At 31.2% G+C, this 21,646-nt stretch overlaps 1 protein-coding gene across 1 annotated transcript in view; it reads left to right on the top strand.

Moving 5' to 3' along the window:
- Positions 1 to 21,646, top strand: part of LOC148285316 (zinc finger protein rotund-like) — a 222,520-nt gene that overhangs the window by 92,179 nt on the left and 108,695 nt on the right. Inside the window, exons 2-3 of the mRNA XM_088227116.1 lie at positions 17,545 to 17,683; positions 18,800 to 18,948. Of these exons, the coding sequence (XP_088083242.1) occupies positions 17,545 to 17,683; positions 18,800 to 18,948 (288 nt within the window). The remainder of the gene's footprint in view (positions 1 to 17,544; positions 17,684 to 18,799; positions 18,949 to 21,646) is intronic.

The following is a 21,646-nucleotide window of genomic DNA, read 5'->3' on the forward strand; positions in this document are numbered from 1 at the left end:
TTACATTAGGGAAAGATAATCAGTCTTACTCTTCAGGTACCAGTCCAGGACTATGATGACTAACTATGAAATATTCTAGTGTAAAAACACCATTTAAAAAAAAAATCATTTCAACAATGTTGGGAATCGAACCCGAGACATCTTGCATGGTAGGTAAACGTGCTCACGACCACACCACGAGGCCGACATTTGAATAACGTTATTTGATATGTTAAAACATTGTGTCATTTAGTGTGTAATCACTTAAATTAGGTTATGACATGTAATAAGCCCTTTGATGTGATTTGAACTTTTAATAATGTTTTCTTCAAATATTCTGTTTGACGTATTTTTTATTTTTTAAAAAACTTTTTTTCAAATTTTTATTTCAAAATATCCGTCAACTTACTAAATTGACCTATTCCACATTCGTTTCAACCACGGTCCTTGTCGACAATTGATAACATAGATCTTACCATCAAATACCAACAACCTGCAACGATAAATTTGCAATGGAAGAAGTTTTAATTTAAAAAATCTACGGTTAAATATTTTTACTCAAAAAGTAATGAAATTTTAAACTATTTTTTTAAGAGTAAAGTTGTATTTTTTTGTTTTGAATCTAAATATTTTAATTGTTCATTTATCCTTCTTTTTTCCTTCCCATCCCCTCTCCTCTCTTCATAGTGTAGTGTTATTTTTTTTTTTTATTCACTTGGCTTGCCAATAATTATTATCGATTTAAATTTTTGACCCCAAAGGTATATCACATTTTTATGTAACTCAATTTCAGTTTTCAGTAAATAAGAGTGGGGACTTTACACATAAACAAGGCGGAACATAAAAAATAATGCTTTTGCTATGATAAATTCATATATTAAATAAATGAGTAAATATTCATTTAAGAGTCTATCTCATTTAAATAACCTGTTTAATTTAATAATATTTATATTTTATTTAACATGTTGCAAAAAGGGACTCTACAGTAATTTAACTGTCTTATGTTAATCTTAAACATATTAATTAATTATGGATAACTTATATAGCGCCATTTTCGTAATAAAATACCTCAAGGGCGCTTTACATGGTGATTCTATTGTTAAGTTAATTTAATTGAAGCTTTTAAATTTGTAATTTAATTAAAATAATTTATTTTGTTGTCACGTGCTACGGATTTATTCAAATGATTTAGAGAACAAGTGGGTTTTAAGTTTTTTCCGAAACATCACTTCACTTTAACAGCCTCGCACCTCTGCTGGGATAGCATTCCATGCCATAGAGCCTGCGACCGCTTATGTTTTATGTTTTATACGATTATTTAATAAATTTATCAGAGTCACAGTTTTTTGTTTTGAACAATAAATACAGTTAGATCAATAGATTGAATAAATTAGGCATATGAACGCTCAAACATAAAACAGAATTAGGACAGTTGATACACGGTGTGTAAAGGGATCACTGAAACCAACCAATCAGATAATTAATGTTAAGACTCCGTATACCGTTCTTGGAGAGGTTCTTCATCTCTATTTAAATGCATTTTTTTCATTTCAAATGCATTTCAAATTCACGAACTTATTAAGTTTTCTTAGTCTTTGCCGATGATAAGCCATAATAATTACACTTAGGGGAAATGTTGAGTTAACTAAAAAAACTACTCAATAAACAATAATAATATTTATAAAATAACGTCAAATACCACATTAAAATTATACAAATGGGCAAACAAAATCCAGAACAAAAAAATGCTTCAAATAAATAAAAATAATAAAATAAATACATAGTTACAAATATAATCCAGTATACAAAACAATAGAGACATTACATTTAAATTAATATAAAAATACATCATTTTAATAATAATAAATAAGGTATAATATTCTCTTTCTCTTTAAGACCTGAATTAATTCTAGTGGATATAAAAAATATTTTTATCTTTTTTTAATATTTTTTTCATCTGTACTCTATACAACATTAAACTTTGTTTTAATGAACAGTGGGTCGGAAACTGAAAATGAATCTAAAAAATATATTTAACATATTACGATGTATATTTTTTCGATCGAATATGTTTAACTTTAGTGAATTTTATAGAAAACTTAACTTATGTAAATATCATTTGAAAGGACGACAAGAGTTCGTTCCAAAACGAACAAAGCTAGGAGTTAGAAGCTATCAAAGTAAAAAGCGATTTTTTCGGTTTCATGCCGACTACTTTATTTAATGTATAAATGGTTAAAAACAGGGTTGTTTTATTTTAATTAAATTAAAGCAATCAATTGTAAAAAGTATCAGTTTTTACTGCACTAAACAATAAGTAAAAAAAATAAATAGAGAAAAAAGATATCTGTCAAAAGTCATTGTGTTAGATAAATTAAAATATTTAATGTATACCGGGCATGCCTTGTGGCATTTTTGTTGTTGTTTTAATGCAATCGCTTTTTTTGTTTTTGTTACTTACGTATGTATACCTTTTGTAAAATTCAAAGAAAAAAATATAATAAATAAATAAATTCAATTGATATAAAAACAACTAAAAATTAAATTAAGTGTTTTTACGAATCGTTTTTTAAAATATTTTACGCGCAAGATGGCCGGCCGTAGGTCCATCAAAAGAACTAATTCAATTCTGCTTAACTGAATGTTCAATTAGTTTCTGATTTGAAGTAGTTTTTTTAAATTTACTTCTCGAATAGAGTTCATTTTAATGTTTTGAGCGTTGCAGTTAGTAACTGCATTGTTTAAAAATGTATGATTGTGTTTTAAACCCGAATCGGATTAAACAATAATTGAATAGACAAAAAAATCATTTAAATCTATTACTGTCCATTTGTCTAGCTATCCAATAATTTACGCACGTTTTTATCACTTCCCTCGAAGATGTTTTTCCAAAGCTTCAGTCCCATCTTCAAGGCGGACTGTAAAAACAACTATTTGTAATCTGGTCAGTATAACTCAAACCATTTTGTTAAATTAGGCCTAATTTAAGGAGCTCATTTTTTATCCACTGGAGGTACGTTATTTTTCTGAGAATTTCCTTGAAAAGGTCGTTATTTTGATAGAAATCGATTAAGTTCAGTGTGAAGCTAGTTCCTAATCTTTACGCTCCGTAAGAAGTGGCGCTTGGAACAGAATTCTCGCTTTTTTTCACCCCCGTTTCTCACTGAATGGATTGGCTCGTTTTTTAGTGGATACTGTATCTTATCTTATTATTTTCTACTTCGTTTTACGAGTTTTTTCAATCTTTACCTCTTTCAATTTACGGACTTAAAAGAGAATGTCGTTGCACCTGACAATAGAAGGTCTTTGATGCATTTTTCTATCGACAGGTTTTTGGGATTGACAAATACATTGGTGGGTCAAAAAACTGGCGCAGTATACCGGTCGGCTTTTAAAAGTTTAAACTGTCGGAAATTTTTCGGCTTTTGAATTTACATAAAACGTTTTTTTTTTTAAATACTGCAACCTGTTACTCACCAGGGCTGTACTAGGTATAAAACCTCAACTTTTAATAATATATTACAACTGAGATGAATAACATTTATTTATTTATTTAACTTTTTGTACAAAATGTTATTTGTACATTGGCGGGCTTATTGCCAAATGGCATTTTTTTCCAATTTCTTTTTTTAAATAAAAGTTTTATTTTTATAATTCAAGTTACAGAATATATTCATAATTAGAAAAAAAGATTAAAAAGCTAAAGATATAAAAAAATAGAAATAAACGTATTTGTTTATAAATTACCTTAAATGAAAACTATTACTCAATGGGAAAAAGGATAAAAGAGGAAAGAGGAAAAAGGAAAGGAGAGATTAAGGAAGAAAATGGAGATGTTTCTTCAGACGAGATTTAAACAGAGATAATGTAACATTTCATAGAAGTCTAAGGGTTAACAGGGTTTATGAGCTATCGTTGGCTGTTTGAAGTGGCCATTTTACGCCCTCCGTGACATTTACCATTCTGCCATTGTTTGAACATCCATAAACCTTAGATCATCAGATGGAAGAATTGGTAATTGATTAATTGGATATTTTTTGTACATTTTCGAACACTCCTACAGTTTTATGCTTTATTTTTTTTCGCGCGTAAGAAAACATTTTTTGTAGCACTGAACTTCTTTATTCATAGTAAACTTTATAGAATTTTAGAGCAGAGAAAACATAACCTCAATTAACTTCTGAGGAACTGGGACAGACATAACAAGAATACAAAGGCAACAAGACAAAATAATTCAGTCAACATCCAACTTACCCTACCAGGCCCCTACTACTGAACTGTACGAAAAAACACACCAGTTTATCGTATAATACTTCAAGAAAATTGAGACAATAAAAATTGTAAACAAAATTGCACTGGAAATATACAAGACACTGACAACATTAACCAAACATGTTGACAAACTACTCAAATATAATATTAGACTTCAACAAAACTTCCACGTTAAAAAAGACAAAGACAAACGCAGGACAGTGAAAAATACTATACAATGGACAAACACTACAATGACTTACCTTACCATTTGAAAAATTACACTGGAGACAAATTAAAAATTAACCTGAAAAGGCACATGATGACTTCACTTACCAGACGAGACATAGTATGACTAAACCTTGTGATATTGCTTATATAACACTTACGAGTTTTTTTATTTATTAAAAAAGTGTCAATTTTCCTACTCGGCAACAATATTGCTCGCTACTGACTCTTTATTAAGAATAATGAAATAAAAATACAACAGGCAGAATAGTGTATGTTACAAAATGTGTACAGTGGCCACTTGAACCAGCTAAAAACAAGTCATAAATATAAATATGTATTTTATTTTTTCTACGTATTTTACTATTTTTTAACAAAAATAATTTATTACGTTTTTACTAGATTTTTTACTATGTTCTTTTGCCATGTATTTTACTATGATTTTCACTTTCATTTAAATTTTTTATGTATTTATTACTGTTTTTTATGGTTTTTTTTACTAACTTAGAATGGGGTAAATAACCCTAGTTGAATAATCAAAGAAACTCTGAATACATGTATAATTTTATGTTTGTAATATGATAATAATTAATAATAATAATAATAAATAAATTCATTGCACGAGGATTTAAAACTGTACAACGAGTTACCTGAAGAAAAAGAAAGCCTTAATTTTTTTCAATCAATTTAAGAAAATATCGTGATGAATTACGAAATAAAATGCAACATTAATTGAAATTTATATTAGTTCTGATGATGTTATGAACTAACCTACTAAAGCGTAAATAAATGTTTAATACCTGCATAACGTTATTTATCTTTCTTGTAATATGTCAATCATATTTATTTACCAAAAATGTTCTCCGTCCGAATATTCATCAAATTAAAAAAATGTCTAAATCTGCTTAAATTTATAATTACACCCTAGAAACAAACCATTTGTGCTTAAGTATTTTGCGTTTTTCCTAACAGAATCTTGTAAGGGTTAAAATGGTATACGGAACGTTCAATATATATTTGGACTAGAATCTAGTCGGAAAACGATTAAATTATGAATTGATTACAGAATCTGGCAACAGGTGCCACTAATGTGTATCTAAATATCAAATTAATATGTGATATTTGTTCAAATTCGGTCTATAAAAACTAGTTTGAAATGCTGAATTTGATAAATTTTATTTTTATTTATTTAAACACTTTATAAACTTACTAGCTGACCCGACAAAAGACAATGTCCTGCCCGAACGTTGGCTTGCCTTGGAAAAATACTTTTTATTGATAAGTAGGTACCTAGGTACTTGTTTGTGATTAAATTCAAAATTAAAATTGTAAATATTCAAATATTAAATTTAAGTAAGTACTTTTTTATGGTTAAATTCCAAAACATGGCATTCTTTTTGCAAACGTCAAACTCCGGTCTTCTCACCAACAGAGGGGTGTACTTATGTAGAAATACGATTTTTTAAAATGTATTAAATTTAATATTTTTAAATATCACCAAAAATCCAGTTAAAATAAAAAAATGGGTAGAAAATTATGAGGAATTTATGGAAATAATCTGATTGAGATTCAAAAACAAACTTTTTTTTGCACAAAAAAACAACAACTTTCCATTTTTTTTGTGGTAGATCGATGAATAAAACATTCATTATCTTTACTTCTTTTTTACACATAAGGTTGAAGATTTTAATATCTACGAACACGCACAGCGCAAAGATCTATATTTCTCTGAAAACCGCACGTAAATCGGTTAAGCCGTTTAGAAGGAGTTCAGTGACATCACACCTACAGAAGAATTATATATTTAAAGGTGAAGATAAGGTAATATAGAAGTCCAGGCATCCACAGGGCTTATGACCTGTCGTTGGCTGGTTCTTGTCTCCAAAAATTTGGACAAACTCAAAATATTGTTGATAAATCCACCTGGTCCATGAAGAAGTACAGATATTGAAAAAATAAGATTTTCAGGCGTTGCATAGTTTGTAGGTGAAATAAATCAATTACATGAATCCCACCCGCATAAATAAAGGTTTCCGCTTTTTAACTTCACAAACATCAACAGATGATAGAAATGAAGGAATATAGATGTTCAAACATAGGATGAATGGTGAATGTTACACAGTGTGTAAAGCGGCCACTTAAACCAGCCAATGACAGGTCATAAGCCCTGTAGATGCCTGGACTACCATATTACCTTCTCTAAAACGTTCTTTATCTCTGTTGTAATATGTAAACATTATTTGATTTTTAACTACGAAGTTGGCTACAGATTACGGCAATACAATGAGTCGTTGTTACTTGTGTCGAGAATCGCAAGCGCCAACCAAAACCGTCCGTTACACGTTTGTTGTCAAACTAAAAACGAACCGAAATTTGGAACCCTTTTGTTCTGTGCAATAGAGCTAACATGGCTTCTTTAGTGAATAATTACTCTAAGGACAAGACCCTACATTATTTTTTGCCAAACACGAAGTAAATGTAGTAGAGTTAAATCCAATTAGAAGCGTGACATGTGAAACTGAAAATTTTAATAGAGTAACTTGTTTATTAATAAAAAACATTACTTTTTGAATGAGTAAAACCGATAAGAAGACCCACAGTCTTTAAAACGGTTTCAGGTATGCGAAAGAATGTTCTTTCGATAGAAAATATGAATAAATAAATAATAAGATTTTTAAAAACTATAAAAAAAAAAACAAAAACTGAAGATTTACAAAAATACAATTAACAGTATTCGTATATAATTTGACTTAAATTAATATATGGTACTCGACGTTAAGGAATAAAGAGAAAAGAGTTAAGGGGGATAAGTTCAGGAAGACACATTTTAGTTTTATTTTTAAACAAAAAAAAGTAAATCGCACCTTCCACTATCGAACAACTACTACTAAGAAAAAGAAGACAGAAAAATTGTGCGAGCTGTAAATTAAAAGCTTTTTGCACATACATTAACTGGTGAATCACCGAGGTTCGTTTCCTGATAAGATGAAATTTATTTTTTTTACATCTACCGACATAATATTTTTTTTTTGTTGCTTTTTCATATTTATGTATTTATTTCGTTTATATTTTTAGTTGCTTATGTGAATTTACCTACTTGTTACTATTGTTGAAGTTACGCAATTTTATAATTTTTTGTTATGTTTTTATACAGGGTGATCTTAAAACCCTGTCACATACGAAACCACGATGATTAGTATGGGCAAGAAGACATATTGGCATATTCAAAACGCAGAAAATTTAAAAAAATATATATTTAAAAAAAACAAATGGTTGCTTACTTCTGCAGGGAAGAAGCAAGGGGAGCGTGGCCATGTAGTTGCCGGTGTATCAAACTCCCTCCTCCCCTCTTCTCGCTTCTGCCTTGCAGAATTAAGCAACCATTTGTTTTTTTCAATATTTAATTTTTGTAAATTTAATTCGTTCTAAAAATTAATTTTATTGTGTCGATATGTCTTCTTGCTCATACTGATCATCGTGGTTTCAGATGTGACAGGGTTTAAAAAACACCCTGTATATGTATATATTTTTTCATATTTATGTTCAATATATGTTAAAGGCAATTTATGCCGTTTAGGTGAAAATTAATAAAATTGTTCCAAGGCCGGCAGCTGAAGCATTCACCTGATCACCTCACTACAACTAAATTGATTATAGAACTACGTGGCATTTGTAGCACCAATGTATTGTTCTATGCATCACTAGAAGCGGAAAGAGGGATGATAATCACGGTTTATTGATTTTCGTAAAAAAAAAAAAAACGTTTCCAATACACCCCTGTTAAGTTTCAATTACAAAACCAATCAGCAATTTGATCATTATGCACAATAAAATGCATAACATTTAACTTGGATGCGAGATGTCGTTATTACTATCATCATTAAATATTACCCTAATGACTTTTTTTACACTTTATTCAATCCCTACAACCAACACAACAAATTATATAATTCATAGTCCATTGTTGTGTAAAATCTCAAGCCTCTAACGCAAAATACGCTAAAATCATCAAAAGCGCAACTTGATGCCACACAAAAATAAAAATCGAAGAAAAAACTCACGTACCTTTTTATTAATGGGCGCATATTTCCACGCTTTGTTTGTCAGTTGAAAATCGCCAGTCGTTTTTTCACGAAATGTTGCTGTAAAAAGCGACAACTGGGCACGCGACAAAGTTTCTGTGAAAATAAAAATATTTGCGTTTTCTTTCCTTTCAACTGTGTTATTGGCTATTCTCTGCATTCAAAGCGAGCGATCACTTTTTATTTATTTGAATAATGTCGTTTTAAATTGGAAAGTGGCGTTTGGGGATATCCAGAATTAATCTGAATTCGCTGTAAAAACTTGCAAGATCGGTTACTAAGATTTTTTGCTCAAAATGAGAAAATGACTCCGAATATAACATTATTTCCTTCGCCTTTTTTTTATACACCGGTGGTACTGGTATTACAAATTATCTCAATCACAATCATTTGAAATATGAAGATGACATGATCAGTCCTATGTTTCAGGTGCTAGTCTATTGACACTAAAATATCATTATCATCGTTACTTTTCCTTGGTGGTCCTAGGTTCAATTCCTGGTAGGGTGAACGAGAAATATTTAGATCTAAATTTGTTGCAATAGAAAGGAAAAACATTTTTAAAAATGGAATATGGATGTATAGGCATTTACAGGACATATGACCAGGCGTTGGTTTAAGGGGCTATTTTACACAGTGTGTAGCATTTACCATTCTGCCCATGTTTAAACATCCTAATTTCCTCAACTCTTCCCTCTAATGACTTTTATGAAATGAAGGAGCTGAAAACTTTATCATGTTGGGGAGATTTATCCGGCTAAACCAATTCACCTACTAGGCAAAGCCTGAAAACAATTTTAGCCAATGACAAGTCATAAGCCCTGTAAATGCCTCGACCAATATTTCCTTCTAAAAATGTTTTCCTTCTATGTTGCAACAAATATCGATCTAAATAACTCCCTAGAGAGGAAATCCAGCTAGTCAGTATTTGGACATAGGTACTGAAAATATTGTGAAATATTTATTTTAAGAGTTATTTAAAATGACGGGTCATAAGACTTGTAAATGCCTAGACTTCCATATTCCCTTCTCAAAAAAGTAGTAAATTAATTTATTTATTTAATTGACGGACTTGTAGTCCATTCTAACGATGGTAAATACAATTTCTTATAGTAAATACAGGAACTAATTAAATAAAATACAACTAAATAAAATTAAAGCTAGGACAAAAAAAAAATTACTACCTCAAGACAAGATCTGGTTATTCTTAGTGATTTTTTTAATCCAAAAAGACTTATACCAAAAAACTCCAGATCTTGTCTCGAGTTTACAATACGACATAATCGGGACATTGGGGCATGCAGCCATAGTTTGTGCTGTGTTGATCAAGGAAGAGCACATTTTTATTTCGCAACCAGCGGATTGGAAAATATGCAACAAATTTTGCGGTAATTGATGTTTAAAATCAGTCGCGTTTTCAAAAATACGATTCATAATTTGGCATGGCTGTTATGTTAAATATCAAATTTAAAAAGTACTTAATTGAACAAAAATTGTGATAATTTTTTTTTTTTTGTGGAATTTTTTTATAGAACATCTAAATAACAGTTATATATGTACTGATAAGGTAAAAATATTTTAAACAATGTTACTTTCCCTAAATATATATATATGTATACATCTATTATTTTAATATTTTTTGTGTAAAATTATCTATTAAACGTATTTTATTGTAATGGAAACTTTTCAGTAAAAAAATCATAACATTTAAAAAAACAGCTTGAGATTAACTATCAATATGAATTCTCATATTACAAAAAAGTTAGCTGCCGTTTGTACGTCAAGCAAAACTTGTCGGTAATTTTGGTAAAGAAAGGGGTGGTCAAATTGGGGGGTCAACACATTTTTGCAACATTGTTATCTTGTTAGCCTCATATTGATCATAATTCACAACAACACTTTAAGAATCTTAAAGCAGTGTTACATTGGACCTAAATTAAAACCTGGTATAAAGTTACGCCTGGGCATAGTAGAATGGGAATCCCATCCTTCTTCTACCACTATAATTAAGATGGCACAGTCTAGGGAACCAGATCAGTTGTATTGACATTTTTCACATTAGCCAAATGAAGTTTAAACTTTCTATTAAAGAAATAGTTTAGGATTTTGACTGATGTTTAAGTATTTATGTTCATTTATTAAAAGAGAAAAATCAATGTATAAATAAATACACGTCAAATATATTTATAAACGTACTACTAGATTTTTGTTTTTTGTTTTCATATATTTAAAAAAAAAATCATATTAAATTGTTTTAAAAGGTTTATTATTTTGTTTTTTTTTAATATTTTATTTTTAAAACGGTTGAGAACCCCCGAGCTCTTATCAGGAGACAGTTAGTATTATTCCTAGGGCATTCACTATACATTGCAACAATACCAACAAATCAATGATTTATGATTTTTGGTATTTCGAATATACCGCGTTATCTTTATTTTAATTATTTTTCTATCTTAATATGTTAAGTAATAAAATCCCAAAGCTATTATATAGAATATTTATAAAGGAACTGTATAATATGTATCCATATATTGTTATTATATTATTTCATAATTTTGTAATAGAACACTGTATGTCAATTGTACATATGTTTATGTTTATAAAAGGCATTTGTGCCGTGTATACACTAATAAATAAATAAATAAATAATCAGGATGCTATCTGTATTCTACCATTATGCCTATGCGTAACTTTATACCAAGTTTATGAGTGCCTATTGTTTTTAGTTTAGCTGCATGGTTTTTGGTTATTGAGGTATTACAGAGAATTTGTAAGTTCAAACTTATCAAACTATTTTTTCAAAGTAAGAATATCGCTTTTGGATCACGATTCTGGCTCTAACTGTTTTTTTATTTATTTTGTGGTTTGACGCATTTTTCAATATCACCATCTATAATATGTATAAAAAGAACATTATTAAACTATTTCTTGTGTTAAAAAATAAATAAATTGAACAATATTAAAATGTGTTTCCCGGCACGGGTTTTCCCAGTGAGGAATATATTGATAATCTTTATATACATATAATTCCTCTGTACGTGTGATGTAACCGAACTCCTCCCAAACGGGTTAACCGATTTACGTGCGGTTTTCAGCGAAATATTGATCTTTGCGCTGTGCGTGTTTGTAGATGTTGAAATTTTCAATCCAATATGAAAAAAAGAAGTAAGGAGCATAAATGTTTTATTCATCGATCTACAAAAAAAATGGAAAGATGTTGTTTTTTTTGTGTATAAAAAAGTTTGTTTTTGAATGTTTACAAAAAGCATTTGTTTTTTGTGGATCTCAATCAGATTCTTTCCTTAAATTCCTTATAATTTCTACCCAATTATTTATTTTTACTGGATTTTTTGTGATATTTAAATAAAATTAAATTCAAAACATTTTTAAAAATCGTATTCTTACATAAGTACACCTCTCTGTTGGTGAGAAGACCGGAGTTTGACGTTTGCAAAAATAATGCTATATTTGAAAAACTAATTATTTTATGTTTTGGAATTCAACCATAAACAAGTACCAAGGGACCTACTTAAATCCAATATTTGAATATAAAAAAAAATAGTTTTAGAATTTTATCACAAACAAGTATCTAGGTACCTACTTATCAATGAAAAGTCTTTTTCCAAGCTTATAGCTGGCAAGCCAACATTTGGGCAGGACAACGTCTGTCTGGTCCGCTAGTTCACTTATATAATGTATTTTAGTGAAGTATTAAAAAAAATATATGAATGCGCTAGAAATAGGATTTTACCTCAACAAGGTACATTAACGTTGATGCACATTAGGGAACAATGCGATCTTTTGCGGTTGCCCGGTAGCCGTTTTGTTTCTGATTCAATTATAAGGCATTACTTTATTGCATGTAATTTGCGTAATTAGACGATTCGACTTAATTGCAGTAATATTACACGGCCCGTAATTGTGTGATGACAACATGTAATCAAGTTATTAAGCCCACGTTTTAAACTGCACCGGTGTCCACTTAACTTTTGCATTTTTACACTTTTTTTATTCTTAAAAGCTTATTTACCTTATCCAACATTTCGCTGCAAGAGATCGGTGCACAAATTGATGTACCTTACAAGAAAAGTAGCTTATTGCGTAAAATAAAAAGTTTGTAACATCAATTGAATATTCATTCAAAAACACATGTTTTTTTGATTGAAAAATAAATATTGGCGTTCTTATAATTAACCCTAATATTTCAACGTTGGTGGCCATTTTCAACAATTGGTAACTCACTATTAGAAAATGGAGATCGAGTTGGGGAATAGTGGGGCTCGAACCTCGGACCTCTGATCCGTGAGTCCGCAACACTAGCCACGGGACCACAACCCGATTCATAGAATGTAAATGAAATAATTTAACTATGTGCATTTTAATAAAGTCAACTCTCCTACAACGCGATTAATTCGTACCGCGTTACGAGTATATGGAAACCACGCTAAAAGAAGCCTCGAATTCAAACTAATCAGATTATTCGTACCGCGTTTGATAGAAACTACTACCGCGTTATATGGAAACCGCACTATAAGAATCTTGGAACCAATACATATTACATTATTCGAACCGCGTTATATAAAAACCACTGCCCCGTTATAAAGAGACCGCACTATTAGAATCTTGGAATCAATACAAATCCCATTATTCGTACCGCGTTAACTAGAAACCACTGCCCCGTTATATAGAAACCGCACAATTAGAATCTCAGAATCAATACCAATTATATTATTTGTACCGAGTAATATTTAAAATAACCGCTTTAAGTGAATATCAGAAATAATGAAATTATATTATACATAAATGAGACCAATATTTTGAGTTTGTCCAAATTTTTGTAGACAAGGACTGGATTCAACTCCCTGGGAGCTGTTAACATTAGCATATTACAACAGAGATAAATAGCATTTTAAAGAAGGTAATATAAAAGTCTAGGCATCTACAGGGCTTATGACCTGTCATTGGCTGGTTTAAGTGGCCACTTTACACACTATTTAACATTCACCATTCTGCCCATATTTAAACATCTATATTCCTTCAATTCTTTCATCTGTTCTTTTATCTTTTATTCTTTCATCTGTTGATAAATCCACCTGGTCCATGAAGAAGTAAAGAAATTGAAAAAATAACATTTTCAGGCGTTGCCTAGTGGGTAGGTGAAATAATTCAATTAGATGAATCTCACCAGCATAAATAAAGGTTTCAGCTCTTTGAACATCTTTATATTTATATATATATGTGTGAGTATGTTTATGTATGTGTGTTGTACGTGCGTATTATTTTTATTTGTTTTTTCATTATTTTATGTTTACTCACAATTTCTTCTTCTTTCTCTATTTTCCCACCCCACTTCCTTTCACCCCTAGCGAACCATATGTTTTATTTTTTATAATTTTGTTCCTATTTGAAACCCGTAATAAGTCTTGTTATTCTGTATGTATTGTTAAAAACTATGAATGTGTTGGTCTCATAAAAAAAAAAAAAACTGTCGTTCTTTCTGGTGATAATATTGCAAATACAAATAAACGGTAGCAAAAACCGTGCTTACTTAAGATTTTGAACGTATTTGAAAGTATATGAACTTTAACTGGCTTATTTCTAGTAGCAACGTCTTTCAGTCGACCAAAAAATAGAGAAAACAAAAATAATTGTCAATAATTGTACTATAAAATTAGAATTGAAGAAATCCTTATTTTTAAGTTTATATTTGAGGCACTAACTTTGTGGTTATTCATTATAATAAAATAAATAAAACAACTTTGTTTTTAACCACTATTTTTTATTTTTCACCGACCGGTTTCAAAGCAAACAAGCTTCTTTGTCAAGGTTTACTTAACTAATAAGAAAACAATAATTAATAACCAAATAAACAATATTTTTTTTAGTTCTCTCCTGGCTTACTTCGAAAATAATGATATCAGATTACCACCCGTGTAAGGAAAAAAAAACACTTGATTGATTGGGTCCACGTGTAGTATTTAGTGAACATGATAGAAATAAAATAAAAAGGAATCAATTCATTAGTTACGTAAACCTTGACAAAGAAGCTTGTTTGCTTTGAAACCGGTCGGTGAAAAATAAAAATTAGTGGTTAAAAACAAAGTTGTTTTATTTATTTTATTAAATCCTTATTAAATTCATTTTAAATAATAACGAGTTTTTAGTGGGCTGATAGAGCTGACTCATATAAATATTTTTAAAAAATTATTAATGTTGTCATACACATTATATGATAAGAACCATGGGATCAGTCAACAATTGTTGTGCGATCATTAAAAAAATTATTTGATAATTGTTTCAAGATTATTATTATTCATTCGAAATCGGTAGAGACATGAAAATTGTTTTGTAACTTAAACAGTTTTTCGTCTATTATTTATAAAAAAAAATATTTTCGGTATGACCGTGGAAGAATTATTTATTTTTCGATGTCGATTAATAATCATTATTTTATTTTATAATAATCAGTTCTTAGTTTAATGCACAATTTTTCGATGCTCGGTCGCTAGCTGCATTTAAACATAAATAATTTAATTTTTATTTAAAGCATTAACTTTGTGGTCAAAAATTTTATTGAATGTTATTAAATATTTTAATATAACTACTTACCAACTTTCTATGTCAGGACAGGACACTAATCAAACCAACATGCAAAACCCACTTTACACCTTTACCATAGTTGTTGCACAAAAATCAGTGCATGTGCTTTTTTAAATGCATGTCTTGTTGGTTTTATATTTTTGTGGTGAAGGTGTATAGTGGATTTTGCACGTTGGTTTGATTGGTGTCCTGATGAAGAGACGGGTATGTCTCAAAACTGGTTAATATAGAAAAGTCAGTAATTGTTTATTTACAAATATTTAATTACATTTAGAAAAAATATTTTATTTTGTTGATTATACCATAGTACTCGTTTTTCAATTAATTTTTTGTTCAAACATTTAAAAAAATACAATCTTTTTGTTTTAATTGTCAGGTTTTGAAAAGACTGTTTATTTATTGAAGAAACGTGTTACCGATCAAAAAAATGACGAGACCATAGTGATGATAACTGAAAATAACCAAAAGTGAAAATACCCGTTATTCAATACCAACGAAAGTTCCTAAAATACCTAAATAATTTTAAGAAATTACTATTTTTCCTTGGTAAACCATTAACTAGACCCTAAATATAAATACTATTCTTATAACAAAATTAAATTCCACTATTAGATTGTATTAAAACTACCACATAATATCAATTTAATTAAATTTATTAAGAATCGACAACGGTGCCAAAATAATACCCAGTCAAAACATAAATAAGCCACAAGAAACAAAAAGCTTTTTGATGTCACTAACTTTGTCAGCTGTGGCTTCGATGCATTTCCGCGGAGCTCAAAACCGTTCGGCAATATTAGACAGAAACCATCCGAAGAGTATTCTCGACGCAATCAATGATAAAACTAAAGCAACAGCAACTAACAACTTGAAAATGAATCTCCAAACAGTTAAACAAAGAGAATCAACAATGGAAGATGATCAGAACAGCTGTGGAACAAGCATTTCCAACTCGCTAGACACTGCAAATGACAGCGACTTAGAAAATGATCACCCAAGCTTGGTTCCCGAAGACAGGTCTATGACCAACCATGATATAATTCGAAACAATAACCAAACTCTTGCAGCAATGTTCCAACCTGCTCACGACATAGTCAAAAAGGAATTTCCTCTCGAGTTTGGATTTGGTGCGAGGAAGCCGAAAAGAGACCTGTCTGAAGAAATTTTACAGAGCTGCAACTACCCAGGAACCAGCACTAGACCTCCTTTTCTGCTGCCAGCGCAACTGTATAAAAATTTCTTTGCTAGTTTTGGTAAAAGAGAAAGAGTCACAGCTGATGCCGACTGCCCAGCTGCTGGGTTTCAAGTTTATCCAAGAAATATGTTGTTCTCAACGGGTAACAGGAATCCAGCTGGATTCATCTTCAGCAATTCTGATGATGAAAACTGTGAGAGATCGGATTCTCCTTTAGACGAGGTATACTAACAGATTATCATTGTATTTATTATTCCGTAATTATTATTTGCTATTAGTCCAATTATTTTTTTATACTTTTGTCAGGGTTATTTAAATGAATAGTTTTCATAGAGTAAATTTTTTTAACTTGAAATTATAAGGTACGTTATTGGATTTTTTTTCAAACTGAGTTCTTGAATCACAGCTTCCGGAATGGATTTTGAATCGAAGATGAGTACTTGTGTCGTTTTTTTCTGCCTTTTTCAGAAATTTTGCACATAATTTAAAGATTCTTCTCATCGTTTCTTTGAATCCCTTAAAATATGTAAGTGTATATTTATATTTTTCCTTTTTTAAAAAGGTTATTATTATTTTATTTTATTTTTACATCTGAGCATGTTTTTCATTCTTTATTTTAATTATTAACTTTTAATTACTTTTAATTACTTTTACAAATTACCTTCATTTTTTAACTTTTATTTTAATTTGTAACAACTTATATTTATGTTTTTTTCCTTCTCTTTTTGTACTTTAATTAATAACCTTACATATAATTACTTTATAATATAGAAACTTCACTGGTCCATTAGAGTTAAGTCTAACTGTGTAAAATATAAAACTATTTGACTGTACTGTATGTTTCCTAAATAAAAAAATATGGAAAGATAAGCCTTTTACAAATTTGTTCTTCATGTATTCCTCCAAGTCGAAATAATGATTAATTTTAGTACCTTGTTTTCATTATAAGTTATTTCTTCTAAGATATAAGTACATTTATTTTTTTCTTCCATCTTAAAATAGCACAGACATTATATATGAATGTCCCAATATTAACTTATATCTAATTATTGTGAAACTATATATTTCTTGTTATCTTTTTTATTTATTCTTCCGTGCCTTTTAGTCTATCTGTGTTCTGTTTTAACTCTAAATAATATTTTTTCTTATGTACCTGATTTCTATTTCCTTTTATTTCTATTTAGTCTAATCGTTGGCTGTTTCTTCCAGAAGTCCTCGACGTCTTCCGCCTTTGTGTGGAGTGGTGGCGGAGTAGGCGGCGGCGGGGGCGGGGGTGGCGCCCAGGGGGGAGCGGCCGACTCCCAGTCCCCAGGATCTGATGGCCAGGGAATCCACGGCCTTCCGCCAGGTAATTTTGTCTTTCAAACATTCACCATGTAAGGAATCAAACCCGAGACCTCTTGCATGGTAGGCAAACGTGCTGACCATTACACCACGAGGCCGACTGATTCACCGAATATGTATTTACTTAAATTCTACAAAATACAGCGAGGTTTAAGAAAATATTATACTCGTATAAACAATAAAATATTAACTAATTAATAATTCTTTTTTTTTAATTATATAGTTACATAAAATGACAGATGTGTTTTTTACATATATTTATTTAATCGTAAAGCTGTAACTTTCCAAAAAAGAGACTAGCTCATATGCTTGGAGAGTAGCTTACACTATTCTAGTTTTTAATGCATTTGAAATTACATAATTTAAAAATAAAAAAAAATACACTTGCATACATGCACACATCCACACATATATACATACATATACACGGTTTTTCAGAGCCAGACCTCGAAACTTCATAGGAAAATTCCTCGCGGTAAGCTTTAAAAAAAATGATTTTCAATTATTTTATTTTTTTATCCACAAACCTCTACCCCTTTCCTACCTTCCTATGCTTTCCTTGTTCGCGTCTAGCGCGTATCGCTTCGTTGGTGAAATACGTTTTTATCCAAAAAAAATTGTTGAGGAGTGGTAAGGGTTTGCGGAAAAGATGCTAGTCCAAGATATTTATGATTTACTCCATTTCAGGATTATAAAAAAATACTTTTTGGAAAAAAATTGGATTTTTTTGTTCCTCTGAAGTTTCGTGGTTTGACCCTGAAAGATATAGCAATTTAGAAATCCAAAATCGTAAATAAATTAAAACAATATTCTTGATAAAATTAAAAGAAAAGAAATAACTTCAAAAAAATGAGATAGTGGGATAATGTAAATAAGGAATTTGACGAATAATGATAGACGGTGAATGACTGAAAGTAAGGGTGTAAGTTTGCATTTGATTTGATGACGAGAATTAAAAAACATTAAAAAGACAAAATGTCTCCTATTCATTATTCAGAATCAAGTTTGTATGTTTTTCTTTTGCATCGGTTATTAATGATTGTAATCCGATTGTTATAATGCTTCCTCTAATTACCGTAGGTTTGATTATTTTGGTACTGACGTATTTAACCCTTCGAAGGTTCATCTAGTGCAGTGGTGGGGCAAAACCCTACTCAGGGTCTGGTGCACTGGATGTCCGTCATGGCAGAGCACATGGGGGCCGGGGGCCATCATGATCCTTCCGGAGTAGGGATGCACTATGGCCTACCCTGGAACGGCAGCATGGAGGTAAGTGCAATCTTACTAATTCAAATTAGTAGTTTTTTTACCGAATTTCTTCTTGGCATGATCAGATAAATTATATCTCAATAAGTTTACTGACACAATCCATTTTCAACACATATTATTACGAAACAACCATACATAGTAACATGAAACTAGAAACGAAACAATGAAAGACAAAATATATGCATATAATCGACAAATATAATGTGATCCAGGGCCGCGATTATGAACGGCTATCATCATCGGTATGTACTCGTTTTGAGACGGTATCAACTAATATCGATATTTATGTACAAAAGTGTGTATATTTGTATGAAACTATTTTCGTCATGTTTAGAAAAAAAAATTGTAAACATCTTCGGTTTTTCATACGGAAAACTGAATTATACTTTGTAGATACAATAGAAGATAAATTTTAACTTCCCATCAGAATACGTACCCTGGTTGATAACAGATCTAAGGAATTTATTTAAAATATTTATTTATTTATTGATTCGTTAACAAAATAGAAATACAAATGGGTAAAGTAGATATTTTTACTCATTGAAGCAGATGTTGCATATTTTGACAGTGCATGTGTTTTAAGGGGGGATTTTTACACTTAAAACATAAATAAATTGTCTTCGCAAGCTTGCCAGAAGGACATACGAAACATCTTTTCCTATTATTCCGCTCCAAGACTTGTTGTTGCTCAGCCACTAGTGATGATGTAGAATAATTATAATTTAGTTCTTCGATAAGCTAATGTTATATTTCGTCTTCTTGGTCTGTAGGACGAGCCCTGGTACCACTTGGGCCGCAACTTGCTTGTCCATGATGGATATATTACAAAACAAAATGCTACATAAATGGCGTCGAAGTCTCGCTGGACTCAAACTTGTTTAATATGCTATTTTCACTAGCCCGATCGATACATCCTCTCACTAGCACATTTGCATTACGACTAAAGGAAGGTACTGAGGAGGAAGGGTCATTTCCGCAAAAAACGCGAGATTACTGGAATAAACAAAAATCAACATAGATTCAAAAGGGCAAGGACGCCAAATAAGAGTTAATTAAGCATAATAACATCCTGGGTATAAGTTGAGTTACTATTTTGCAATTTTATTAAATTTGTCTACTGCTAATTCATAACTAGTGATTAGCTATAATTATCGCCGTCTTCGCATGTTCTTTCCAGTTAGAGTGACATTAAAAAATAAATTAATTGGATTGTGCTCTCGTGGTTAGTGTTGCGGACTCACGGATCAGAGGTCCGAGGTTCGAACCCCACTCTACCCTAACTTGAGACACATTATCTTCCGAATCCGCCTCCACCCGTTTCTCTTCTCCTGAAAAGAGACGTTAGTCGCTTCTGTCACCAAGTCTGTCCATCTTGTCCCATTTTCCAATAGCAAGTTATTTACAACTCGTTGAAAGTCTCTCTCCTTTTCTTCTTCCTTTTGACTCTATTTACTTGACGCCAGCTCCTCTAATCTTCAGTGTACACGTCGGACTATGAGATTCGTTATTTGGTTTCTGTTTTACGGCCGGCTACCACCTGTCACCAAGACAGTAACCCCTCTTGCTAACTGTGGCTTAGGATGCCTCCGTTGACCAAAGTTCCTCCGCTTCTACCCTAAACATAACGTCCTGTCCAAAGCCGCTGTCTTCTAATAGCCCATTGCCCGAAGTATGTCCGGGTGGCCCGTGAAAAGATTTGTTCTGCTTCCGCCTTTTTCGCCGTATTGATGCACTTCATCTCCGCCATCACAGCCGTTGAGGTCTTCACCCGCAGTTCTGGGTAAGGAGTTGCGTTATACCCCGCAATACTGGGTGCTCATACTTAGCCACCTAAACACGTCCGTCTACTGAAGTAAAACTTGCCTACCCCCGCGACGTGGATGCGCTGAATGAGAATCACTCCAGTGAGAACTGAGAAGGTGACTTAGTCCTCTAGGAGCCGGGTAAATGGTCTCATTTATATAGTTTAAAACATTAAAAAAAAAAAAAAGAAGCATTGACAAACATAAGGGACATCAAGACAAGATCTGGACTATTTATTTAGTGCTCGTTTAAATCGTTGTAAACTGAAACTAAAAAAGTCCAGATCTTGTCTTGAGTTAACGATACGACGGGTCATTCGAGAATTAAAGCCATCGTTTGTTCTATTCTGATCGATGAACAGTAATTCATTGTTTATCAACCTACGAGTCGGAATATTGAATTTTACTTGTCCTAGTAATGATGGAACATCGATTATACTATTTAGTATGCCGAATATATATATGGAATCAATATTAGCTTTACGTTTTTGTACACTAGAAATATTTAACATTGACTCATCCACGCTACTTTTCGAAGCAAGCGATGTTGGACTGATTCAATGTGATTTGTGTGATTGACATAGAATGGAGACCAGATCACGGAAGCATATTCTAGAAGAGGGCGAACAGTTGAGCAATAAAGAGTTTTGATTGTACGGACAATAGTAAAATCAGGGGATATTCTGTTAATGAAGCCAAGTAATTTCAGTGATTTATTTACTGTATTATCAATTTGCTCGTTGTATGTAAGTTTATAGTCCAAAACAACTCTTAAATCTCTGATGGACTTAACTACATCAATTTTTTAGTTTTCTAATAGGTGCTCGAAGGAAATTGGTTGTTTTGTTCTATCAAATGACATTATTTTGTCTTGTTGAGGTATGACAGGTAAATAT

This window comes from Micrasema longulum, unplaced genomic scaffold (assembly GCF_059751315.1).
Source record: "Micrasema longulum isolate JH-2025_06_02 unplaced genomic scaffold, ASM5975131v1 h1tg000041l, whole genome shotgun sequence".
Classification (NCBI taxonomy): Eukaryota; Metazoa; Arthropoda; class Insecta; order Trichoptera; family Brachycentridae; genus Micrasema; species Micrasema longulum.